The sequence below is a fragment of the Pollachius pollachius genome, assembly GCF_949987615.1.
Source record: "Pollachius pollachius genome assembly, chromosome: 8".
Taxonomy (NCBI): domain Eukaryota; kingdom Metazoa; phylum Chordata; class Actinopteri; order Gadiformes; family Gadidae; genus Pollachius; species Pollachius pollachius.
Window position 1 is genome coordinate 10,538,488 of NC_136941.1, and position 27,812 is coordinate 10,566,299.

Sequence of the window (27,812 nt, forward strand, 5' to 3'; positions counted from 1 at the left end):
TTCTTTTGCCTCCGTTTTTATTTTCCTCTGCCATCAATACATTATGACTTTTAAGTACCAGAATGTTTCGACTCTACTCCACAAATAATTTGCATTCCCATTGACTCCTTTTGTTCCGCTTCAAAACAAACAATAGCAGGCACCAAACCACAACAATGAGCGTATTTCGGCCAAATAATTAACATGTTACCAATAATGACCTTGGTTAGTTTACTTGCTGAAGTCTGGGCATGGCAGGAGAAAATATACAAATAGAAAGTACAAGTAAAAGAATGAGAATTGAAATGGCAAGCAGTCTTGAGGTATTCACAGCCCACCCACGCCGCCTACCCAAGCGACTGGCCTTTTTCCCGCAATTGATGGGGGCATGTCGGTTGGGAGCGATGAGATAGGTGTCCCCAAGTGATTTGGAGAGAATACGAGCCATGGGTCAACAGCAAATGCAGTTTATGCGTGATTTTCAGCATTGGCCCTTAACGTATCATTTTTTCTTAATAGATGTGACAGAACAAGTGAAGAACATCAGTTTTTGAGATTTTTACGCCAAACTTGCATCATGGTCTTCAGGGAGATGGCCTCTATGATCCTACCTAGATTCCTGGCCTAGCTCATTCTCAACTAGAAGAACATAACAAACGTAACAAATTAGAACCAGACATGTCGACATGTGCATTAACTGAAGAAATGTGTGTGTGGTTGCAGAACCTGTTATATCTGTGAAATATCTGAATTATCTGTGAACATGCTAACACGTTAATTCTACACATGAATCCGCTGTTCAACTTCGGAGTGGTTTTGTCTGAGATTTTTCCACTTTAACTTTCCAATGTTATAAAATTGCTTGAGTACCTGCAACAGTAGTCATTTTATTTGTGTTAGTAATATTCTTAGCTAATATTCCAAACATGTATAAAACCATACACACTAATAATAGTAATACAGAATTCCTACAAATACAATATGTATCCACGACACCCTGTAAATACATAATTAAAGAGCATTTAAACGGTCACATAGTGTCCGTATGCCAAACAAGAAGTTCTGGGTCATGAAAGTGGCGAGTGGATTCTTGTTCCAGACTCTAAAAATACGAAAGCACGACAAGCCTTTCATACCCAATGGTTTACAGTCCTCAGAGGCTTCTGATACTGATTAGTGCCGAGCTGAGGTGTTTAGCTCACCCACGGAGCCTGGCAGCCCCCAGGATTAAAGCTGTGATATCAACTGTAGGACTTTATCATTGTTTTTATGCGACTTACACCTCCCAAGCCCTGCTGTTTTTATGCGTGTATCGACGAGGAAAACCATGTGTTCTGGCACAGGTGGGTGCGCGTGTGTGTGTGAGGGCACTCAAGCACATTGTGCTCCAGTTCCTATCTGTAGTGGCAGCCCAGCAGTCGCCGTGGTAACTCATCATTAGGTGATTAATAAGGCCATGAAGAGGCTGCAGTTTAATCAGGCCTGGTGTTGTGGTGTGCTCAAGTCGATGACAAGAGCAGCTGCCCTGTCACTTGGTGTCTGCTCACGAGATGGCAGACCCTGCCGCTGTGGAGCGCCATTGTCAAACACGCCTCACTGTATGTGTGTGTGTGTGTGTGTGTGTGTGTGTGTGTGTGTGTGTGTGCGCATCTGACTGACTGCCGTGAGCCCTTTCTTCCATTTTCCTTCGGCCCTCCCTACATATTTCACTGTCCTCAAATATTTGCACATCTACTTGCAGACATGCTGAATAATTTTCATTTAAAAATCTCTCTCACTCTCTCTTTCTACTCCCCCCCCTCCCCCAACTCTCCTGGGCCGCTATCACAGCCATGGTAACACGAGTGCTGATTGCCAGGTCTAGCCCCTCTGGGAGCTCTAATAGCTATTTCTAGTTAATCTGTAGTAGGGGGAGGAAAAAAAGCAAACACTGGCAACTAAGTGTGACAGCTTCTTTGTGGGCCTCCTGTGTAGTGCCTCTTCCCTCTATGCCATGTTTATGGAGACTCTGCCATCGTGTTTAGAGAAAGTGGTAGCCGGCCACTTTTGAGGGAATGATATTTGTGGAAAATGGCAGCTATCATTGTGAACATATCCATAGCCTTTGATTTGATACACTCCCCCATATGATATTCCTAATCCCAACAGATCACAAAATACCAACAAACGTCTGCATGTTTTAATGTTCTGGTCAATACACTGGACAAGCGGTTTTACTGTTGCAGCGGTTAGGATTGATTTTACTCTGAAGACCAGTGTCATCCCTTTTTAAAATGGAGAGTCTTTAAATCTTACGATGTAGTTAAATGTAAAGAATCATTACATGTTATCTTACGCCCATTATCACATATCTTGAGATATAAAAGCCCAGAACCTGGTGAACTGTAAATGTCTACAGAGATTCCAGTGCGACTCCCAATAGGCCAGCTTGGCTAGTGGTTGGCGAGCCATATTTACCGTGTTGACTGTCTGTGGTTGGCTTACAAACACTAAACTTCAGTGTAATGCGGTCCCAACCGTGGCTATGTTTAAATGAATTCCGTAAGCCCATGTAATATCTATTAAAACTAATTTAATATCAGTTCAATCGCAACACATGCAAGAAATGACAAGGTGCTATGTCTTAATCATATTGTTTGTGAAAATCGATACCGCAATATTTTGAATTGCCGTATCTCTACTCCCTCTTTGTGCCCTTTCTCTTTCTCTGTTTTTCTCTCTTTCTCTTTATGTGTATATCTATCCGGCTCTCTTTCTGGCAGCTTGCCAATGGATTGCTGTATTCTTCCCTTCAGAGCTGTCACTTCACATTAGCATGCTGATGACTGTCAGCCAGGGCACAGGGCTGGGGTGAGCGCTGTCCAGCCAACCAGATCACACACGCAGACACATAAATGCATACACACAAACGCGCACTCAGACACACACTTGCACACAAGCAAAACACACAGATGAGTCAAATTGCGCCGTGTCCTGTGACAGCTGCTTACCAGAGAGGCTTTCTGGCTAGCTAGATGGATAGATAGCTATTTAGCTCTACTGTGAGGCTTTAGAGGTGGGCGATATAGACGGAGGAGGCGCAAAAGCCTTTCGACACACTAGGTCTGAAGAGTCCCACTTTCTTTTAAGTCGTGTATCTTCTGCCAAAGCAAATAGCAGCCCCCTCTCAAGATTCCCGCTACAAAACCCTCAAGGTTATTGTGTGACAAATAAATGCAGCCCCCCTCCCATCCCCCCTCTGCGTTTCTCATGTTCTCAAGCTCCTTTTCACTGGCGATTGGTAAGACTAAGCAGAACTGGCTGGCCTAGGAGGCTTGAAGGTTGGGTTCTTTTGATAGAGTGGCTCAGTGCTCCCCAGAGTATACACGCCTTTGGAGGGGAGAGCCAACAATTACTGTAAGGTGAAGAAGAGACGGCATAGCTCATCGCCTGACTTCCAGCAGCTAATCTCCCTACTCCCCCCTGCCGCTCCCCCCCCCCCCCCCCCCAATCCGCAACAGTTTCCCTAGCCACTAAATATGACCTTTATATTACTTGCTACTATATTGCTTGCAAAGAAATGTAGCCCTGCTCTCAAAATCAATTATCTTGATGGTTATTGAACACTGACACTAATTGTGCTCCCTCCTTCTCTTCATATCTGTCCACCTCTGCAGCTTTTCCGGAACACTGGGGTTGTTGGTGTGGCCAAATTTTCCCTGGATTTGACTTTTAAATTCAGAAGACTGAAGCCCAGGCTCACAGTCTACCTTTCACGGAGGCCCAGCCGTGAGAGGACAGAGGAAGGCACGTGGCGGATCATGACGTCCGACAAAGACAAGGAGCGAGAGAAGGAGCGAGACAGGGACCGGGACCGTGACAAGCGCGAGGCCGGCGGCGGCGGCGGCGGCGGCGGCGGCGGCAAGTCGCGGAGACACGACGGCGACCGCGGCGAGGGCGAGAGCTCCCGGCCGCGACGCAGCTGCACATTGGAAGGCGGGGCCAAAAACTACGCCGAGAGCGACCACAGCGAGGACGAGGACAACGAAAACGGGATCAACGGGGCCGGCAGCGGCACAGCAGAGGACGGGGGCAAGAAGGGCAAAAAGAAGACGCCCAAGAAGAAGTCCCGGTACGAGCGCACCGAGAACGGCGAGATCACGTCCTTCATCACCGAAGACGACGTTGTTTACAGACCTGGCGGTGAGTCCCAGCTATAGCTACCAGATAGCACAGTAGCTAGAATCGGCGGCCTGCCCAGGGATGCAACTTGTTTGAGTTTCCGCTTTATACGTTAGGTTGTAATAATTCTAACACACGCTCATTTATTTTTTCCGGCCAGTCGAAATATGGCAAGCATTTGCTTTTCTTATTTTGTTGGGTGATTCAAATCTGACGGTTTACAGCTCAGTGTTTCCTAGACACAATTCCACAGGCTTTGAAACTGTAGCTATCCAACAGCTTAATTCCCCCAGGTCTAAGTCGCAGACATCACACAATCAATTCAAAGTGGGCTTCCATCGTCCTTATCTAGGACTAAGTCAATGGAGCAAAGAGGTTCTCGGTTAGATGATGGCGATTGTGCGCCATGATACAGGCGGGATGGGGTGTCAACGCTAGCTTTCAGATGGACACTAGGCTATGTGGCTTTGTTGTTTTGTGTTTGCATGTGGTTATCTCTGACATTTCTCTCGCTCTTGCCCTCTCTCCTGCTCTCTCCCTCTCCCCCTCCCCCCCCCTCCCTCCAGATTAGTGCTAGTTCTCCTAAATCATTGCTCCCACAGCTTTCCATTTATCTAGCAGCCAGAGAAAGGTCAAGTAGTGGAGGATGGCTGGAAGGAGTGGTTTGTTGTACATAACTTACAGTATTTATTGGGGAACATTATAGCCAGTGTGTTCAGTTATCTTACTCCAGGGCTATCTACTCCCACCTGCTCACATATATAAATAAACTACGTATGAATGCACACCACCTAACCTGCTACCAGCGGACTTGGGCTATAACCACACTGATACGTTTTCATTGTAAGCAGTATTTATAAAATGAAAGCAACCGCTTTGCACCATTTCAGAAATAATCTCAGTCCTGGAAACGCATATCATGTGACCATTCACTTTCACTGGGCATGCGCGTCAACAGGAGGCAGATTGTTCTCTCTGCGGTTGGTTCCTTAGGTGCCGAAAGTACTACAGAGGAAGAACCGCAATGGCGAAACCATTATCCACTTTTACATTTACCACTGGCAGGCGTGGTTGATGTTGTTTGGGCTTCTTCCGGTAAATAGTCAGATGATAGGGCCGTGATAAATCAGGAAAGGACACGTTGTTACTGATAAGACTGAATCAGGAAGCCAACACGGGTGTTGCAGCCCGTCCACACTAAAACGCAATCCCAGGGTTTTCAAACCCAACCGGGCTCAGCAGCGTTTTCAAAAGTCTCTGTTATAGGGGATCTAAAACACGGGAGTAGTGTGGAAGCAAGGCATTAACGTAGCAAAGTAATGTGTTAAAAAAATGTGTTGGTGTGGATGTGGTCTTATCTTGCCGGGTAAATTAACTCTGAGTTTGTGCGCAATTGGAGGTCTAAAGGCGAAGGCAGGCACATTAAACCAAATCCTCGATTCTTCTTTATTCCCTGTGACGTTTCCTGACATGCACTCTCTCTGCATTTCATCTTTAATAGCAAGAGCTCTGCCACTTTGTTCTACACTCGACCTTGCAAAGAGAGAGAGAGAGAGAGAGGGCTTTAGAGTGGGAGGGGGGGAAGGGGTTTTACAGAGGGAGAGAATGAAGGGATCTTGGGCAATGGGTTAACCGAAGCAGCCAGCCAGTCTGATGATATGCTCCTACAGCACATAAACAAAGTGGACCATGGAGGGATCATGCCCCCTGCAGAATATTTACATTTTCACCTCCTAATGAATGGCACAGCCTGCCACCGAGCCAGTGGGAAATATTTACTTCTCCTACAATTATTCTGACAAGAGCTGGACTCGGGCCCAACCGGAGTCCCTATCTGCTCCCTTCCCGCTGCGGTCTGTACCACCGTGACGGTTTGGATCAGAGAACAGGTCAGCAGTGTGTTTTGTGGTGGTCTGCCATCAGACCACTAAGTCCACCATAGTTTGTCGTTTACCTCCTATTGTCAACATGAAAGATCCTCCACCAAGTCACTGACCTACCGCTGTCTCATCTGCCTGTGGTTCAAATGATCAGCCGGCTGTGTTTGTATGCTTATCTGATTGTGTCTCTATGCAGAAGTGTGTGCGGTACTCACACAGTCCACGTGCACAGTGCATGTTTTTCTTTTTTCCTTATCCCGCCTGGTTATTGCAATCAGATTTGATGTGCACGGCTTAAACAGGCATAAAGCCTGCAATGGATTATGCCTTGCTAAATTTGAAATCCCTTTATACCCTCCTAGTGACACACAATATGTACAACTGACCACCCGGTGAGAGGGATTTGTGTGGAGAAGGAGAAGACAGCCGGTCTGATCTAGAGAAGACAAGGAAAAGGAAGGGAAAGAAAAAAAACAGACCCAAACACCTTTTTAATTGCCTTGGCTTCATTGAGTGCCTGACAAATGTATACGTCAAGGACACTACAGTGATAGGCAGGAAGTTAGCATTGACACCCACTGCACCAACAACAGTCCCGTCTTCCTCCCACCCACCCATCTCTCTTCCTGCTTAGTCTCTCTATTCCTAGAAGATGGGGAGGAGGGCGGCTTAGAGCGAATCGATTGGACTGGATGGGTCGGAGGGAGAAGTGCAGCAAACCAATAGGACGGGGGCGGGGGGCTGTGACTGATTCTAGCTGTGCTGCTGTTTTTCTTTAAGTTGCCATGTGTCTGTGAAGGTGGTCAGGAGAGAGGGTTTCGGGCCATTTGTATTGCTGGCTGCCAGTCCATGCAGCCTGTAGCGGGGCAAGCAGACCCGGCCGATCGATCACTGTCTTGGGACTGAGTATTCAGAGTAACCCCACACCCCAGGCCAGGCTAGACACATCCAGAGGTCTGGTTGCATTCTACAGCCCCCCAGTTTATAGATTCCTTCTCAGGAGATTATACACACTGCCTTGGTTGGATCAATAGACACCCCAGAAGCATTAGGACACGCAAACACGCACACACACACCTTCGGTCTCAGAACATAAGTAGTACATGCATAGTAAGTACCTTTATTCCAAGGTCCGGGCGGTCACCGCGTTTCTCAGTATAGTTAAGCACAACAGTGGAAGATTTGGTTTCTATAAGTGTGTATCCCTTACATTTCAGTTTCTTTGACACAGATAGTGAATGTGAAGAGACAAAATAATGTATGTGTATTCATCAATACATACAATAAGCCAAATCGAACGCAACGACAAAGTAAATGACAAAGACTGATAAACCAAGAGTAACTGTATCATGGAGTTTGAGTTGGTGTGTTGCTGCATTACATCGGTACTACAGATAGAGATGGACACATTTAAAAGGTTGATAAAAAAACATGTTGTGGAGAGAGAGGTAAAGCAAGACAGAGTCAGTGAAGCAGACAGCAATCGATGAGGTGAGGATGGACTCCAGGACGGTGCATTTCCTCATCTGATGCTGAAAATACATGGTCTGCTGGGCCTTCTTCCTGTTATGGTGTATGTACTCCACAGTGTGTACTAACAAACACATGCTAAAAGGCCATCCGAGATGTGTGCACACACACTCCAGCTCTCCAGCTGTGGACCTTTTCCGTCACACAGCGAACGCTAACCCACCGCCGCGGCGTGGCTGTCCTTTAGCGCTGCAGGCAGGTAGCTGCCGCAGCTCGTCTCCCCCTTTCCCGTCTGACTTACTGGCTCACTGGAAGAGTTAGTCATGGAGGGGGGAGACGGAAACCACCTGCCTGCAGTCCCTGACACGTCCTCCAGCTTCCCCTCCATGTTCCCTAGAGACATTGCTCCCCTAACCAAGTCCTTGTGGACCTGCGCTGTATAATAGTAGGGATAAAAACATAAAGGAGATGTTTGACACAAGTCTGTACTTGACAGAAAGTGGACGTTTTAGCCTGGTTGCAAGGGATGCTTATGTAATATTTATAGGGTGAGTCTGGTGACTATAATGTCGATAGAGAGATAGAATGATAGAAAGAGAGACGGACCACTGCAGGCATTGTATGTAGCACTAGCTTTGGCCATAGAAGACCATGGCGTTATTTTTGTATGCAATTAACCCCCCCACCACCCCTCCCCTCCTGCCTGTTCACCTAGCAGCGGAACCTGTCAATCTGCCGTCCCCAGCCAACGTCCACGCGACAAGGCCCGGCCCCTGTGAGCCGTTTCGCATGGAAGCAGTAGCACACACTGAGAAGCTGCTGCCCTTCACTAACCCAACAGATCTATTTTTAAAGAAGTTCCCGCTCCACTCTGTCATCCCTCTCTTCCCTGCCAAAGACTGATAAAAAATATCCCCTCGCTCTGTTATTTTCTCTCTCCCTCTCTCCTTTTGTGAAGTGAAATCCCACCACCTGCCGACTGCTAAATGAGAAAGTGTGGGCCAGCGGAGAGAGGGGCGCTGGGGAAGTGGGCTGGTTGGGGTGGCGAAGTGGGAGCGGGGTGGGTTGTAACTTGTCAAAGGGCCTCTGTTCTCTGCCAGGAGCCCAGTCAGCTGTAGGGCTGCCCTGGCGCGGCGAGTGCAAGGCATTTCCCCCCCCCGCTCTCCAACCAGAATAAAGAGGGAGCGGTCAAGCGGTCAGGTGGATGGCTAAAGTAAGAGCAGAGAGCAGGGTTAGCTCTGCTTGTGGCCTGTGGGGATAGTTTGGCTTGGGCGCCGTGTTGAAGGACTCCCATGCTCACGCCATGAAGAGCCCTACCCGGCGAGGAGAGGAGAGGCATGGTTACACACGTGGGAACCGTGTGGTTGTTGGCTGGATCATTTATAATGCACAATACAAGCATGCTCTTTCTATCCCTCCATGTTTCTTTCTCTCTATTCTCGTTGGCCCCTACACCCCTGTGGTTCCATTATTGCATTCCTGCCGTTCTTTAATTTTAGGATTTAGACCCAAGGGGGGGGGCGGGCGGGCGGCCTGAACCCCCCGACACTGTATTGTGTGTGTGTGTGTGTGCAAGGGTGCACAGGATCTGCAAGCTTTTGCATTGCCCCCTTTTAAACAATGCAGGTGCATCCTGCCTCATGGCTAACCCTCGGAGCCCAGCTTAGGCTAATGCTCCTTTCCATTTAATAAGCCAGTCATGCATGTTAAATACACTCCTATTCCCAATGTTTTGCTGAGCGAAGACCAAAACACACGCTCCATATTTATTCCCCCCCGGTTGCCGTTTACAAAACACTGGCCCTATGCTCGTATTCCGTTCATCATGGCTCCCCTTTTTTTCTTTTAACATTACTTTGCTCATAAAAGTGAAGCAAGGCCAAAATTCCCCAAGACCCCCCTCCTCCACACACCCCCATTTCATGCTGCAGTAAACTAAACAGCAACCTATTGTTTTGACGGTGGAGCAAAGGCAGGAGGCAGGAGATGGAGTTCGAGGCGGTAGAACGGGGGCCCTCGTGTGCAGAGGATAGGTGTGTTTTTGATTAGACATGCTCACTAGCCGGAGCAGAATGGCTTGCTGAACAATGAGCAGGGAGGAGGAAAGTGTGTGTATGAGGAAGGGGGGGGGGGGGGGGTGTAAATGGGATACTAGCCACCTCCTCCTCAATGAATATTCAGGCCGGTAAACTTAAGCCGTGACAATGTAATTGGAGGAACAATGGCTTAACGGAGGATATGGTTTCATTGGGACGCTCACGCTGCTGGAGCCATGCGGTGATGTGTTTCGTATTTCTTCAAGGCTAAACCATCAAGCTATGAAGCTGTTTATTTCTGCAGTGGGGAGCTGGGGAATCTGTTGATCCTGGGGTGCAGGTGAAAGACTGGCGGTACATGCTGAGCAGGGAGAGAAACAGCGGTGGAATATTTTGACTGCCAAAGGGGGGGAGGGGGGGGAATAAACAGCCCTCTTACAAAAGCCCCCCAGCTCCACTACCCGCCGTCTATATAAATCCCGTCAGCGCACACTTCAGTCCTATACCAAACACCCCAACCCCCAACACACACACACACACACACACACACACACACACACACGCTCGCGTACACATACACACAAACCCACCAACCAGAGTGCTGTTCCTCCTGAACCCCCCCCCCAACCCCCCATTCCTACTTCCATTCTCCAGTTGAGCGAGGAGACCCACTTCCCAGTGCACAAAATGGCTGGAATGTTTAACAAGCCTGGTGGACCCTGGGGGGGGGGGGCTGCCTCGCAAGCCCCCCTCCCCCTTTCCCCTCACCCCTAGAACACACACAGTTCTCATGGCTCCATTTTGGGTTTGAGTTTGGAACTGCTCATCTTTTCAGCCGTGGAGCTCACACCCATTTATCCAGTTGAGTTTGGAAGTCATTTGAGGGAAAGGGCCTTGAGGTAGCAGATAGATAACCCTAACCCTTATTTAGTACCCGGGATGAATTCAAAATGTAATGGGTGTGTATATAGAGAAAAATAAATGGGGATGTTAGGGGAACAGACTCTTGCCGGCTGTGAATGATTTAAACTGGATTGCTGTATGTTCTCGCACCTCCTAATCCCCCCCCCCCCCCCCCCCCCCCCCCCCCCCCCGCTCGTTTCCTCTGGTTCCGGTCGGCGGTGGGCTCTTTGTGTGCGTTGTATCTGGTTGGTCCGCAGGGGGATCTGGCCCCTCTAAATGAATGCGCAGGCGAGGTGAAGGGAGACTAAACCCTAATTCTCCCAATTTGATTCCTCTGAAACAAGTCATCTCATCTCATTCAGATTAGACGCTTTTGTTCTCGGAGACCCCCATCCCCCTCCCCCAACTTCTCTCTCTCTCTCTCTCGCTCCCCCCCCAGGGGGATGTGTAGGATGGGTGAAGGAGGGGAGGGAGGAAGGGGGAATAGTGGAGAGAACAGTGGGGGTAGAAGGGGTTCAGTGAGAGATGGAGGGGGCGGGGGGGACATGCGTCGCTCAGACGAACAGCATTGGGCGATAAACCCCACCCTTCCCTTACAATATATCATTCAACCCATAGCAGATAACCCACCCTGGAGTAATACACACACGCACGCACACATGCACACGCACATACACACACACGAATACACTACACACTTCACACAGACATTAACACGTAGACATTCTCCAAATGGTATCTGTGTTGTCAAAGCTATTTAATGTCTTTTCTTCCCCCAACCGCACACGGCAAGATAAACCACAGCCAGATCGATAGCTCTGTTGACACAAACAAATAAATACTGCATGATGCCAGAGCCGGCCCTGTTGGAAAGGTAGCCAGCAAGTTCTTTGTTAGGGATACTACGGCCCAGACCCTGATCCTGCTCTCTTGCAGTGAGAACCAGCCTCTCCTATAGGCATTGGCTTATTTAAAAGCTAACGTTAAGAAAACTCAGCCTCAAGAGAGAGACAGGCTGCTAGATGTTAGCCGGTGTGAGAGAGTTTGTTTGTGTGTGTGTGTGTGTGTGTGTGTGTGTGTGTGTGTGTGTGTGTAAGCTGCGTTCCAGCTGCTAAGCTGCCCAGTCGTTTATGACAGCCAGGTCTGGGCTGAAGAGCTGACCCAGCCAGCCCTTCAATGACATGGCACCACCTAAAATAGGTTTCAGCCCCCAATCCGGCTGCTGTAGGAATTGGAACAGCGACAGAACAGAGCCCTAAGTCTGTGTGATTTATTCTTCGTTTGTGTGTGTTTCACTCACTTTCCAGTTTCACCAGCAACAACACTGCAGTCTATTCTGTAAACTGAAACCTGTTATTATTATTATCATTAGTACCTCTATTATAGTTTACTATACTATGCTAGGTTAAGAATAAACCCTTTTCCTAATACCCAACACACACACACAAAACATCCCCTTATTCTCCTTCTGGTCTGTTCAACAGAAGTGGTAGTCAGTGTTTTTGTCCCTTACACCGTGATGTTTTTGTTAAGGAGATGGGAGTTCACGACCCGATTATACCACCAGTCGCATTCAATTTAACTGCACAGCTGGCCCAGGACCCCTTGCACACACACACACACACACACACACACACACACACACACACACACACACACACACACACACACACACAGTGCATTCAGGACTTGTGGTAAACTGTCAAGGGTTATGTAATTTGGCAGCATTATGGGAAGTGGAACAAGAGCAGAGGGGACAGGGCCGCTATTAATGGCTTTTTTCCTTTTTAGTTCAAATCCTATAAATTTGTTGCCAAGGTTAGTCTGACGAGCTGCTGGGACCTACGCAGCAGAGTAAAGGAAGTTGCTCTTGGTTGTGGAGGGCTGATGCTAGTCCTGCTATCTGACACTCGGTGGTGTACAAATGGAGTGGAACAATAACATAATTCCCCTTGGGTGTAATGTTTGATTTGGAAAGGCAACCTTGTAGCGCTCCAAAAGTCCTTAATCCTATTACCCGCATTCCAATTGAATTTGACTCAAGAGGGGAAAAAATGTATTTTCAGCAGAGGTAACGCAAACTACCATATTACCCACTCGCATCTCTTCACAGCCCTGCACAGAGAACATAAAAACCCCATGGGAAGTGTGAATATCATCTTTCAACGCATTGCTTTCATGCCTAATGTCTTTCTTTCTTTTTTTTTTCTCTCTTCCAGATTGTGTGTATATTGAGAGTCGACGGTCCAACACTCCCTACTTTATATGTAGCATTCAGGACTTTAAGCTGGTGAGTACTGGTTTCTTCATTTTCTTTCTGTTTCACTGCATCTCCATGTCCTTTCTCTAGTCAATGGTTCACTCGGCTCCTCTGATCCGCCCACCAGCAGGGCTTTAGCCGTTGACTTTGTAAACAGATATGCCGCGACGAGGAGCCGACACAAGGCATGCTGGGAAATGCTGAATTACAATCCATTGTAATAATATGGATGGTTTTATTTGCCATTTTCTTTTCCCTAGCCATGGCCTATTTAAAGTGGAGGGGAAGGCTGTTAGACTCTTGAGAATCTTTCTTGAATATAAACCAGGCTAAAACTGCTTGTTAATATAAATAAACGGGTTTCTTTAAGCAATCCATTGATTTAATCAAGGCGTTCATCACCATTTTACTTAAAATAAATAAAAATCCCAATCCCGACTAGATCGAATGATCTATTTTGCTGTACAAATAAGTAAACAAACATGGTTAGCCTTTTAATCTTAGGGTGAATGATTCACAGGGCATCTCAGGGCTCTTTGGCCAGTCTCTCTCTCTCTCTCCGTCTCGCTCTCGCTTCCTCTCTCGCTCTTTTGCTCCCTGAAATCAAACTGGGGCTGGAAATGGAATCTGCAGCCCTCAGAGGAAGTGGGAGCTGTTAGTAGGCTGGTAAAGAGGGAGTGTGAGGAGGCTCGCTGCAGTGAAGCGCTGCCTGTCTATTAACAGCTCCATTGTCTGATGTGAGGGCAGGAGGTTGGGTGGCGGCCCGGGCCAGGCCCCAGGGGACCTCAGTAATGGCTGCCAACAGCTAGGGTGATGATGGGAGGTCAGCGGAGGGGCCACAAGCACCCCTTCTAGAAAAGGGCGGAGCATTGTGTTTTATGTATGTGTGTGTGTGTTTACGGGAGTAAGTGGGTTGTGTGCTGATGTGTCTGTGCGGTTGGTTGTATACAGTTTTTTTAGGTAAGATGTAGCCATGGTAGAGGGTAAAGGAGTCGGGCCTCACAGCAGTGGAGCTTTAATGAAATTGGTGCTGGATATCGCTGATGATGGCAGGAACCCCATATTTTTCCCTTGCTGACAGACACATGCGCACACACACACACACACACAAACATGAACACGCACAACTGCACCTTGATTAAGAGCGTCAGGAGAGGTCTTGGGCCGACCAAGGTAATTGTCTAGGGAGAGAGAAAGAACACTGGCTCCATTAGCTGACCTTCCTCCTTCACTCTTTCATTTCTCTCTCTCTCTCTCTCTCTCTCTCTCTCTCTCTCTCTCTCTCTCTCTCTCTCTCTCTCTCTCTCTCTCTCTCTCTCTCTCTCTCTCTCTCTCTCTCTCTCTCTCTCTCTCTCTCTCTCTCTCTCTATTGCGCTCTTGGTCTTGCTCTCTCTTTTTCACTTGCTCTATTTTCCCTTCATCTTTTCTTGCATTCCCCCTCTTGTGCTGGTTCTCCCCCCTCCTCTCTCCTCTCTCCCCATCCATCTGTAATTAATGAACAACCATCTGCATGCCGCTGTGTGTGTTTGAACAGACTGTACCCTTGTATCCCTCTGTTAAAACAACAAAGCCTGCTGGCTCGCGTGGAAAAAAATAAAAACGGCATTAGAGTACTTCAGATGTATAGCGTTTTAGGGCAGCAGAACTACAAAAGACTAATGCTACGCCAGCAACCCGGCAAGCCTCGTAATCTCTTATTTACTAGACCACATGAATATCCCCTCCGTTGGACTGTTGATTCTGTCTGTGATAAGTCTGGCCGGACTAAACCGCTGTCTAGCCAGTCAACCCAGAGACTACCCTGTCATCCTCCGCTCGTAATTGGGACAAAGTACATCTGCCCTCGGGACGGGAGGAAAACTACTCAGCTACGTCCCCAACTACGTCTTCTTTGTCCAGCATGCAGTCGCCTTTTCTCTGCATTCCTTGGCAGGAAAAGGTGTTGTTTGTACATAGTTGGATAGATAGTTGTTTGATTGGTGAAACACAAACACACACGCACACAGAGAACGTTATTGACAGCATGGATGTTGTTTTATGCAACAATGGGGGTGGAGAACCAAACAACCTTTTCTATATAATCCCTACCACACACACTCCTTTCCCTCCTCCCAAGCCCACAACGCCACATTATGTTCTCCAGAGCGGTCATACTCGTCATACTGCTCAAATGACCTATGTCAATTAGGCTTGTGCAAAAATCCTCTGAATGTACCGGTCAATTTCCAGAGTAAATGATTGAAGCCAGACGTTCTGTTATTTTTTCAATGTGATCATCTTGGCTTTAAATCGCTGTTCCTTCACCAAGTCCAACTGCTAACTCGGTTTCTGAAAAACCCAGACATCCTCCCCTGTTTGAAAAAAATAATCCATCCGTTACATTATTGGGGTCAATCTGGATTTGGCAGACGGTCCATTTCATTGTTTTCCTCACCGCTGACACCCACTGTGACTCGGGTGACATATTGATTTGGCCATATGGTCCTCCCGTGTTGCATGGCTGGCACATAAAATGTCTGCTGGGAAACAAAGGTGACCAGCGGGAGGCCATTTTAACTGCCAGAGGTAGTGAGCAAAACCTGAGGCTAGGCTAACGCTAATAAAAAACAGAAAATGTGGAAATTGGCAGGAAGGCGGTTAGAGTTTGGCCCCTCCATTAGCTTTAATGCTCTGCCATGCTAATGTTCAGTTCATTAGGCGCAGGGATAGTGGCTTACAATAACCCTGTGATGTGAGCGATCCGCACAATTAAGTGGCCGACGTGGTGAGATAATGCTCCTTCTGTGGGAAGTACATCATCATAGACATCATCGTTATCGATGCATTTAAGTTACTCTGGGTTTGGCCCCCGCCCATAAGCTAGCTAGGACCCTCTACCTCCCCCAGCAAAACATTATCAAGCGCCGCCGCCACCCCCCCGTCCGATGGCGGTACCTCACCTAACCAAGCTGCCCTCCCCCTGAAGCCAAGTGGGTGTGTGACTGAATGCATACACACACATACATACACATACATTTTCACGTACACACACACACACGTTTGTGTTTTGTAATATATTCACATATAGCCTGTGATGTGTGTCTGTGCCCTTAGGTTGAACACAAACATCTCTGTGTGGTCTGACAGCATGTGAGAGAGGGAGAGAGCGTGAGAGAGGGAGGGAGATAGGAGATTAATGCGTGTCGGCTAGCTAACATGATATGTCATTGAATCAATCGGCAGTAGTATCTGCCTATTGGTCCGCTGTCGGGTACAATCTATCCTCCTCCCCCACCCCCATCCTCTGGTCCCACTTCCCTCCCTCCCCTCCCGGCTTCCATCTATTGTAATACTTCATGCCCACCTATCTCTCCTTTGATCCGCTTGTCACTCATCTCCTGCACTCCTTTTTTTTTTTGCAATCTCAACCATGTTTTAGTCATCGTGTCAATGTTTTCAATACACATACACACACCACCATCTTCTCCCCTTTGCTTGAGGCTTAACTCATTTGCTGTTATTGGCCAACTCAGCTGTGCTCCCCCACCACCCATCTCCCCCTCCCTCCCTCCCTCCCTCCCTCCCAGTGCACACAGACTCTCCCTGCTCCTCCCATTGGATCCCACTACTCATGGACATTTAATTAGATGCCATGTACAATGCAATTATCGCCAGGAGCCCTACTCGTATGTCGCAGACCCGGCCGGCTTAGAAGGATGAGGAATTTTCTTTGTCACATAAGCAGCACCCCCCGATGCAGAGGGGAGCGACGGTGGGGGGTGGGGGTTAAAATATATCCTCCACCGCATTTAGCCGTGGCGCTCATTGTCTTGCCATCAGTGTGAGAACACTCTCCCGGCCTGCACTCATCCCATGGTTGGCTGATAACTGTTTGACCTGCTAGAACAGTGGAGGGGAGGTCGGTTACTAGTAGCATCCGCAATGCTGGAGCCTTTTCATTTGCACACCCCCACGTTTTATTTAAAGGATTTCTGTGCGCGCCTACCTACGTATTATTGGAGGTCATTGTTGTAAATCATTCTGGTTAAATGGGAGAGTGAAGGAGCAGGTGGGAGTGGTGTGAGGGGAAATTAATTACCTTGATTCATTATGAAGGTGCGGTTTGCCTGCTCTACGCTCTCTGACGGATGAGGGTTGAGCGGGTTGTCTTTATGTATTAACCGATAAGGGATGTGCGTTGTCTTTTTGTAAACCATCATGCCCATACAACGGAAGATGTCAAAAAGGAAAATTAACAATATACCCTTTTGCTGTAACTCAAGCTCTGCTGTAACTTATTAAATATCGGTTGGTCTATTTAGTTGCAGACTGTTTTGACAGCTTTTTGAGTTCAATTTAGGTTTTCCATGATTTTTTGTATTCTAGTCTTTTATTCCTAGAGCAAGTGTTATCTCTGATTCCAAATTAAGTTTCAAGTCTAGAGCAATTTGGTTTACCCAGCAATACTCATTCAATTTCATTTTCACCATGTTTGATACAATTTTATTTTAGTTTGGTTTTATTGTCAAATTAAGGTTATTTAAATTGGTAACATCCACTGCATTTATCCATAAACATTGCATGTATTTTCATGTAACAATAACACATGTCTTTGATGCATTTGTTCCTCACTGTGCATGCTATAATGTGAACAGTTCTATAACAGACTCATAATTCAGCCTTGCAGAATAATCTCACCACCTCCCCCTCTCATGTTTATCATACAAGCCACTTACAAACAATAATTTATCCCCAGTCCATCAATTAAACGTGTTCGATAAAGATGCAAATATATGTGCATGAATACAAGCGCATGCATTTAGGGCTCTATGAACGGGATCCATAGCGACAGAAACCAGGCGGGGAGTCTGACTGACATCTAAGAGATAATCAGGCGTCTTCTCTGAGCATGGCCACGCATATCCAATCACCCATCTTTTTTTCTTCTTCTTCTGCTTCGCCTTAAATTGGCAAGCGACGGAACCCTGCCATCCCATCTGATCCAGTAAATATCTCTCAGATATCCCCCTATCTCTAAAGCGCTGCGCAGAGTAGCAGCAGCCCTGTGATGCATGGAGCGGTGACTTGATGAAAGCCCGGCTATTACACTGTAATGAATGGCCTCTGTGTTTCTTTTACCCAAAAGGCTCCTGTGTGTGTTCAGCCATTGAGGCGATGGCAGGCAGGCTGACGAGACAGGCATCGCTGTGCTCTAGTCGGCAGATCTAGTCGACTGTGTTTTCCCACTCCTATTTCCCCTATCTCCAAAGCCGCCCATCCCTTCCCTTTCTCCCTCCGTCGAACATTTTGAAATGCAATTATGGATCAGTGAGCACCGCCATCAGTCGCGCTTCTTGTTAATATTTATCGAGTGGCGACGCTACCATCTCTCCGCGGGGAAGGGGAGGCGGGCTGCAGTCATTAGGGGCAATATGGCACGTGTGAGTGAATGTTTGGCCATTATGTTAGAGTCTGCGTTCGTTTCCACATATAGTGACAAGACAAAGAGATGGATGTGCATTTCATTATTATTCTTATTTCTAATTAGTATTACTAAGATTTGATGTATTAATTGTATTCGGTCTCAGAAGACTTGATTTTGTGTGTGTGTGTTTGTGTGCGTATGTGTGCGCGCGGCCATCTTAAATGTCTGCTTGTCTTTATGCTCTGTGCGAGGAAGCAGCCTTGACAAGGGCATCTTGGGATCTATAGACACTAGTCAGCCAAGCCTGTGCGGAGAGGGGAACATTCACTGGGCATTTTCGCTCCACAGCCTTAGCACAATAAATAAAAGCCCAGCAAACACATCTGCAAATACAATATTCAAAACCTTAGAAAACATCCTGGAAACCTTTTTTCTGCAATAAAAAAAGTTGTACATTAGTAACAAAGGTAATATTCTTTTGTCTTACAATTATATATTTTTTTATCTATTGGTTACCATTCTTTAATTTGACTAACCTTTAAATCACCTACTTACTCTCCAGTGTCATTACTGACTAGCTAATTTGAATTAAATAATCTTTAATACTACTTATGCAGCATCAGGCAACCCCTCCCCCCTTCATCCACTTGAGATTTTATTGAGGCCATTGTGGATGCTGGTCTGTGTAATGACAAATAATGACAGTTTCTTGCCTAGTGAGTTTCTTTACCCTCAGCTATGGGCAGAAGCCATTTCCAGGCAGGCAGTGTATTTGGACAGCCACACAGTGTGCTAGTGGACACTATGTGAATTAAGCCAACCCCTGGCATCCGCTGCTTAGCCGCCGTGCTAGCGTTACTGAACAAGCTACAGATCCATGTCTGCCTTTGGGGAGGCCAATGGAATTGATTGTCCGCATGAGCACAGGGATGAATAAATAAAGCAACACAAATGGAAAGGTTGAGATAACAACACAGAGCAGGCCAGACAAGCAGGCACTGCTATGCTTGGCTCTGCACAGCTTAGGTGAACTATCAGGCGAACCAAAAAGAGGGAGAGAGAGAGACACACACACACACACACACACACACACACACACACACACACACACACACACACACACACACACACACACACACACACTACTCGCCTTTCCCCCTGCCTTCGTCTTTCCACCTTTTTTGGGCAGATAACTTTTTTTTTTTGTCTTCCATTCACCGCCCTTATGCATTAACGGAAGGCTGCTATGGAAACTGGTTGTTTAGCCAATAGGATTATCCTTCGCTGTGGATAGCAGAAGAAAGAGGGGGGAAGTGGAGACGGGGAGGAATCAAAAGTGTGTGTGTGTGTGTGTGTGCGTGTGTGTTTGTCTGTGGTGATTACCTTCCCAGATCGAGAGGGTACAGCCCCAGGACAGAAGTGGGGGGGTTGGGCAGTTGAGGAGCCAGGCCAGCAGTTATAGAATCTTCATAAGCTCTAAAAGCTCTATATGCTCTAAAAGCTCAATCAATAGCCAGCTCTTTGACCCATCACTGTTAAATTATTCAGAAGGAGAGGCCTTTTAGCTTCTCACCCATTGAGATTTCCTTTGTCGAGTTAGCTTATACTAACTTGGCTGCTTTCAAGCTTACCAGTAACGTTCATGTTAATTTGTCTGATATTGTTTGTGGCAGAATCCCTTCTGGCCCCCATATCTTAAGTGTTAATTTCATTCCATGTCACTTAGCTGTTAAAATATTCAGTGGTGCCTCAGCCTCCGTAGTGACTTTTCTTTATTTTCTACCACATCACAAACTAAATTGTCTACTCTGATGTCTTCACTAACATCTGAGGCAACATCCCTGTGCTTCGGCATCAAGCCCGTGTTTTATCTTGGCAACAGGGGAGCGGACAGACTTGGCTATCTTCTTTCTTTTGCAACAAGTCTCGACGCCACATCGGCGAAACTAAAGAAGCAATGAAAGGTAGAACCAGCATATTAACCATCGCCACACCTAAGCCGGCAGCTGTGTGTATTACACACAGCTTAATTACAAGTGCCAGGTTTCCCCTAGCAGTAGCACACTCAAGATGTCCGCTGGCTCCGGCCAGGAGTAGAACACGCATTTGGAGGGTGAATAGCCTTTTGATGTAGCCCAGCCGCTCGTAGTAAATAATGTAAATTTTGGTTGTCTTCAACCACCGAGATAACTATCTGACGTGACTCAGGCAGGAATCATCTTCACGGAGGAGTTCATGTTTTGTTTTATTCACGTTACGTTTATTCACGTTTATTCCCATTATCTAATTGCATTGTAATGAAATTGTCGCAAGTAACATGCCTTAACTTGCTAGCTCACCATTAGATGAGTGGACTACCCCTACAGCTGTAGATAATGTTATGTTGGGTAGCTCAGCGCTGTAATCTGCGGTAACTAAAAATAAATGTACAAGCATTTTGAACGTTGTAATTTAATAAAGTTACAGTACACATTACAGTGTTTCCCATCGCATTAGAATCTGCGGTGGTCACGAATGGTGGGGGTTTCCTTTTGTTCAAATTTCAAGATGTTGGATATTCCTCAGGTATTCAGACTTGCCCATGAGACAGTCGGGCAGCAGCACTTCTCTATGTAGAGCCATCAATATTTTATGTTAAAAAATGACCTGCCCAAGTAAAGTCTGTGTAGGATCCACTTTTATATGATCCTTTCACTAGTTGGCTATGAGCGTTGGAGGAAAATCTCTTGTCTTTGTCTTTGAGCCAACCTGACACTTCAAACATTTGCTTGGATCGGTCAACTTTAATTGGAATGGCCCCTGCCTGACACATGCTGCTAATTTTCCATCAAGTCAATTTTATTTGTACAGCCCTTAATCACAGTAACAGTCTCAAAGGGCTTTACAGGCCATATATTTATGACACCCACTAACCCTATCCCCTCAAAGGGCAAGATAAAGCTCCATTAATTAACAAGGAAGAAAGCTTGAGAAAGAAAACTGCGTGGGGGATCCCTCCTTCTAGCAATGGTATGGAGTGCAATGGGTGCATTATTGGCACACATAGTATTATTACAAGCAAACTTCTTAAAAACATTATTTTTTTTTATAATTAAGATTTTGAATGAAGTATTCTCCTTGGTGATCAACGTTGAGCGAGCTGCTAGCCGTCAGGGCTGTCCAGCTCCCCTGATTATAAATGGCAGACTATTCCACAGATAGGACGCTCAAACAGAGAACGCTATTGTTTCCTGTTGATTTCTGCTGCATCTCTGCATCCGCTGTGGATAACATTTGTCACATGAAAGAATCCAGTTATTGTTCTACTTTGTTACAGTTGATCAAAAGAAAGCATAGGGTCGAACCAGACACCAAGTTTATAGCCCCAGGAACTTTGGGAGATAGAAGAGCCCTCAAAAAAACGTTTGACCTTCCCTTCCTCACCCTTCCCATATTTAGTCCGCCATTTTGCCCAAGTCGGGTAAGATCAGGTCCTACCCTACCTCTACCCGACTTTTATTAGTTGTTGTTTATTATTGTCCTTGCCTTTACCACTGGTTCTTAGTTTGACTCTGGGTAATTCCAGCTTCTCATGTGACATCAAATAAAACAAAGAAGTGTGATAGAAAGAGAGGGAACCGGAGGTGGTTAGAAAGGAAGAAGGGGTTTCAAAGGTGGTGGAAGCAGAGATTTACAGTGGTATCGAGTTCACACACTTCCTCCCCAGCTCTGTGTTCTTTCCCCTCTCCCTCCGCTTCTCCACTTAACAACACATGGTGCAAATTAACTCTCATCAGCCGAGCGGAGAGGAGTGGGAAGGGAGGAAAGTGGGGAGGACTGCGGGAGGGCATCGGTCAGAGAGCGACAGGAGGGGAGGAGATCATGAGTAGGAAATTTCAGGGTGAGAAGAACATGAATGTCTGCAGTTCGGTTCCTCATAGAAAGGGTCTCTCACAAAGGCCGCGTAACAACTGCAACATGGCCACAAGCAGCCAGACCCTTACGGATTCGTCAACGGCAGGTCTCCTTGTTCCCCCCATTGCTCTTTGACACGCTGTTCCCGACACTGGTCGGCGGCCCCTCCACTCAACCGCTACAGACTGTATTTGTCTTACCTCCACCACCTGATGACTGTCTACTAACATGACTTGCCTTAGGGAAAGCCTTAATGGCCTTTGTTCAATTAAAGCAGAACACCCTGAAACAAAACCCGTGCTGAGTACCCAGGCGCTGAACGCTGTCTTAACGGGTGTTTGTGGACATGAGCAACCTTCTGCCAAGGACCGAAACCCGAGAAGCAACTGTCTACTCTGTCATGTCAGTAAGATTCATGGAGCAGAGCCGCAGCAAACTAAATGAGAAACTCCAGCAGATGTTTGATGTTTGAGTGGATGCTTTCCCACTCAAATACACATTTGAAACTAGCTTGAGCTCTGTCTGAACTGCGGAGCGCGCCTCCCCTCTGAGATTCATCACCACTAGTCTTTACATTGTCTGACTTTGACACCTTATTCTTTGAGCGGCTTCTACATGTGTGAAGTTATTTTGCCTGGATGTAAAAAGTTTATGAGAAAACAAAGAGTAAAGGAAATCAGAAGATTCTATGCCTGGATGTCTTTTCCCATTCTGCTACAATGAGATTTTTAAATCTATATGTCAGCAGCTAATGCTCTTTCCATAGGCATTGTACATTGGAATTTTACTAATTCAAATTCCAGCTGCTTTCTGCGTCACACATGTGTAGAAACACAAAGGGGGGAGAGGGTTCTGTCTTCGACCCAGTGCATCATATTTCAGCATGCTCGTGAGTGATGCTGCATGTGCATAAAGGGGCAAGTCTAAACTATGTTTGCCTGCCTGTCACTGCCAATGGATCACTGGATCTGAGAGAGCTACAGCTGCCTGCTGGGGAGAAGCTACACACACATGCACGCACACTTTATCCTGTTAGTAGGGTAATGTGTGTGTGGTTATGCATGAGTCACAGGCACATTTGCACAGGAAGAAGGCTCACTTCATTATCCCAGTGTTGTGTGAGCCAGAGAATTGTATTGTCCCAGCCCATAAACCAGACACAAACGCAACATTTTCGCTGTGTGTATATAGATATATATACACCTCCCCTCTGTTATGCCTCCTGTGCTCACTGCTCTTCCCATGCCCATAACCAACCTCCCTCCCTCCCTCCCTCCCTGTCTCCCTCTTCTCTCCCTCTTTCCCTCTCTAGCTCATCATTTCCTCTGAGATTTAACACCACCAACCAGTCAATTTTATTGTTGCCTCGTCCTTAAGCAGTGTGCCGGGGAACAGCGTAAACACTATCTGTGATGGAAGAGACATTTTCCCGGCATCAAAGGGCTGAGCCGTGTTATCCCTTTTGTAGCTGTATTCATTTGCTGCTACCGCCGTTCTCAGACACCCTTTGTTCTGCTCTTCATGGGAGTGTAAATAGCAGTTTGGCAGTGCCGGGGCTGTGGACTGCACCTCTTTCTGCCTCTGCTGCAGCAGTCAACACCGGCTGACTGAAAGGAGCAAAAATTAGTTGTTTCAGGCCCACTGTTAAAATGGCTGCTATCAAGTGATTTGCGAAAATACCAAATCTTAAATGAGGGTCTCCTATGGCCCTTTGCTGTGGTTGAGACCTCATCTGTCTTGAAAGCTCCATGTGATGGGCTGCGCCCCCGCCTTCCCCTCCTTTCCTTGCACCACAGCTAATTGAAATAATCAGAGCATTTTAAAGATGTGCCTTTAATCCAGATGGGACTTCCTTGGTGCTTCTGTGAAGACCAATTCATAAAGAGTGGCAACCACTATACCGTGACAAGCTAACCTTGGGCTATTGGCCATTTAACAGCCCATTTATAGATCTGGGTAATGCCCTCGCTATTTGAGGGGGAATAACTCTTTATAGATCCAAGATAAAGCAGAAACGTTAGTGCTTTATCACCACCAGGGATTCTCCCTCTCCCTCTTCTTCTCAGCCATCCTTCTTGTTCTACTTTCTGCTCTTATACTACCTTCCTCCTCTCCTTGCCTGTCTGGTTCTCGTGATGAATCTGTGCCTCAAGGCATTATGGGATGAGCAGCTTGGCTAATTATTGATAGTGGTCGCAGCATGTGGACATGTGTGTCCGAATCAGTTAACATGCCGCCACGGAGGGATGGAACGAAAGGGAAAGAGGGGGAAAAAGACCATCCTTTGTACTTTGCAGTGCCTTTCTCTCCGTCTCCTTCCCCTTCACACTCCCACCCTCCTCCCCTCTCTTTTCCTCTCTCCAGGTGAAATAGAATGATTTAATGTGTGGCCCTGTTGGAAAAGGTAATGGAGTTGGCAGATGAGTGAAGCTCTCCACAGCAGCAAGCTGGGGAGAGGTGGAGGGGAGTGATTGAGACCCCTGTCCGTCTGTCTGTCTGTTCTCTTTACAGATCAAGACTTTCATTGTTCTGTCCTCCCCGCAGAGACCCCCCCCCCCCCACACACACACACACACACACACACACACACACACACACACACACACACACACACACACACACACACACACACACACACACACACACACACACACACACACACACACATTCACTCTCTCTCTCACACACACACATTCACTCTCTCTCTCTCACACACTCACGCACGCACACACTTACTGGGTCCAAGCACTGCAGTGGAATGAGTACTTTCTTCTCTGTGGTCTTTTGCCAGGTTATATATAGAGAACTGAAGGATCTCACTGCTCGAATATGTCTGTTTCTCAGAGTACTTTGAGCATACTTAATTTGATCTCTGGGTAAGGATTCACAGTAGATGTAGTGATAGGGGCAAGTTGTATTTTCTTCTCCAACACACATCATTTTTATGAGGTCTTTATAAAGAAAACGATAATTGAGCAGGGGGCATACGTACATTTTCCTCTAATCTCCATCCATCAGTTGACGCAGTTCCAATGCCGTCATGCCTGACAGTTGGTGTAAGTGCAATAGAAATGCTAATTCAGGCAACAAAAGCTAGCGAGAGAGAGATGGGTTGCGGGAAGGAGGGGGGGAAGAGACTATTGATTACCTCTATTGATCCTAATCAGGCTGTCTGTGCTCTTCCCCGTTGTTCTCTGTACGTTGTGGTTTCCATTTTAGATGGAACCGTTTCAGGGCTTTCGTCCAACACTGCTATCGATGCTTTTCCTGCATAGAATCTCGCGTGAAAAACTGTTAATGGTAAGAAAGCGGATGCTACAGCAATGCTAGTATTGCTTCTTCATTCCCCCACACTGCTCTGCATGCAGCAGCAGCAGCAGCCGCTAGTCATAATTAGGCACAAACTGTTTGCTGCCATGCTAAAATTGCAGTTAAATGGCTAATGGCTGCAAGGACTATGCATTATATTAGACCTCGTAGCCTCTCTGCCCGGCAGAGTAACCTGTACCCTTGGTAACAAATGGTTGCACTTATACTTCAATGACATAAACTCATACTTCCCCCGCTAGATCAATGGCTCGCATACCCCATTTAAAACCATTAGCAACATGCTAGTGTTTTTTTTTGCGTAGATGGTTATCAGAAAAACAGTAACGATTATTTATTTTATTGCTTAATCTTAAGGGTTTTTTGGCGAGATAAATCTTCCACTAACACTGCTGAAACAAGCTAGCCCTTCTACTTAGTGTGCAAATTAGCTACTCTTGCTTTGCCGGTCGTTGAACACTTTTCAAATGTATTCCTACCACTGTATACTGCGATTTCTAATCTTTGATGAAGTCGTCAAGTCTGGTTGTCTTTGTGGCTCTGACACCCACTCTCCGCTATTTCATTTTAACTGCCTTGGCTCAAGCTGTCTCGCTCCTTTAGAGAGAGCAAGGGAGAAAGAGAGAGAGGGGCACCGCAGACCCATATAAGGAGTTTGTATTAGTGCTGGGCTTCTGCACAGAATCACAAAGTGTTTGGGGCCAACCTGTCAAGTCCTCCCCCACTTAGAGGTAGCACTGCCCAGTGAAGATCGACAAAACAGCAGTATAACTAACACTAACCCATCCCTGTGCGCTAAACAAGTATGATACATCCTACTATGATTGTCGGGCTAATACATGATGCTAAATTGTAATGCGAACACAGCGCCACATCTTCGTGGTTGTACCTGCGCATTGTTTGTACATCGTTGTTGTGACAGGTAGTGGCGTTCATAGGCTTTTAAGGAGAGCTACCAATGCAGCCGTAATAAAGACCTGAAGTGTGCATGTGTGTGTGTGTGTGTGTGTGTGTGTGTGTGTGTGTGTGTCTGTCTGTATGCGCAGGGTAAGGGTAGGTAAGGGAGGGGCAATGTTAAAAGGATGCAAATCTCAGTGGCGTCGGTAAACAAGGGGCTTTGTGTCAATCACCAGATGGAGTGGCCCGCTTAGCATTCTCTCCTCTCCTCCAACACCACCCTTCAGGGGATTGTTTGCTCGGCAGCTTCATGCTGATTGGTCAAAGCCTGTAGGGGAGGGCTCGGAGGATAGGGCAGATCTAGTGGGGGGGTGTGATAATGTATGTGCTGTCATGGCGATGATGCCCGCTTTATAGCACAGAGTTATCAATAACCCCGCCCAGTTTTTTTGGTGCCATGGCCTGTCGGCTCACATGGCTGGATTATTGGAGCATAATGTTTATCATTTTAGAGCCTTATTACACGTAGCTAAACATGCACAAAGATAACCCCCAAGGACAAATAGCTCTCAAACGCACACAGCACCACTGTAGACAAAGAACCATCAGCCCCAACCTAGAGCTGACGCATAAGGCACTAAAAGGAAGCACTTTCTTCTTTAAAGATTGCTCATACTTACATAGCCAGATCTTGTTAATCATTCATCTCATGGTGTATTTTAGCATGTCTGCTCTCAGCGTGATTGCACATCAAAGCCGTGGCGTGGCTGTGGAGGTGGTTGGGGGAGCTTTCACCGTGTTGTTTAGAGCTGAGAGACGAGATGTGATGGCAGACAGCTGAACTCTAAACTGTAAACGGACACTTCCTCTGTGGTGAGGCACATTCTTAAGTAGGAAGTACCCCCCCCCCCACAGATCTACACCTTATGATGTATGTATATGTATTTCTTTAGATATAATATATATAGACACACAGACACAGGTAAACACGCACGCACGCACGCACGCACGCACACACACACACACACAGCACTGCGGGTAAAAAGCCATTCCTGTCTCATCTCTGCCAGAGTGAGTAATTCCTCGGTCTACAGCAAAGTCCTCTCCCTCCTTTACCAATCGCTACTTCCACAAAGCAAATGTACTCTGTGTGTGTGCGTGTGTGTGTGTGTGTGTCAAAGCTATGCTTTTTGATTCCCATGCTCAAACAAGGACAATAATAATGGAATGCTTGATCTGCAATGTGTAAAAAAACAAAACATCTGTTTTGCATTTTGCCTCGCATGCTTTTCTCTATTTTGCTCTGCCTATATGTTTATGTGCTCAGTTTACATTCACCTGTTTCAGTGTTGTATCCAATGTGATTTGACTTACTGATCATCGTGACCACCGTGCTGTTACACACCTCTCGGTGAATGTAAATTGAATTCCCTTTATTGCATCTTACAACTGCCTAACAGAAAAGCTATGCGAAGCTTTCTATTTGCATGCTCTACCTTAACATACACATTAGCCATGTTCAAAGCATGGAGGCTGTTAATGGTGGTCTATGCTGGATTCTTTCAGCTCAGCCCTCTCTTGCTCCGCCCCTGCCCTGTTAT

The 27,812-nt window shown here is 46.7% G+C and overlaps 1 protein-coding gene across 2 annotated transcripts in view; it reads left to right on the forward strand.

Annotated features, from left to right (window-relative positions):
* Positions 1-27,812, forward strand: part of rerea (arginine-glutamic acid dipeptide (RE) repeats a) — an 89,568-nt gene that overhangs the window by 14,716 nt on the left and 47,040 nt on the right. For both annotated transcript variants that reach the window (XM_079742462.1, XM_079742463.1), the window contains exons 2-3: positions 3,636-4,161; positions 12,649-12,719. In XM_079742462.1, coding sequence (XP_079598588.1) covers positions 3,780-4,161; positions 12,649-12,719 — 453 coding nt within the window. In that variant the 5' untranslated portion in view covers positions 3,636-3,779. The remainder of the gene's footprint in view (positions 1-3,635; positions 4,162-12,648; positions 12,720-27,812) is intronic.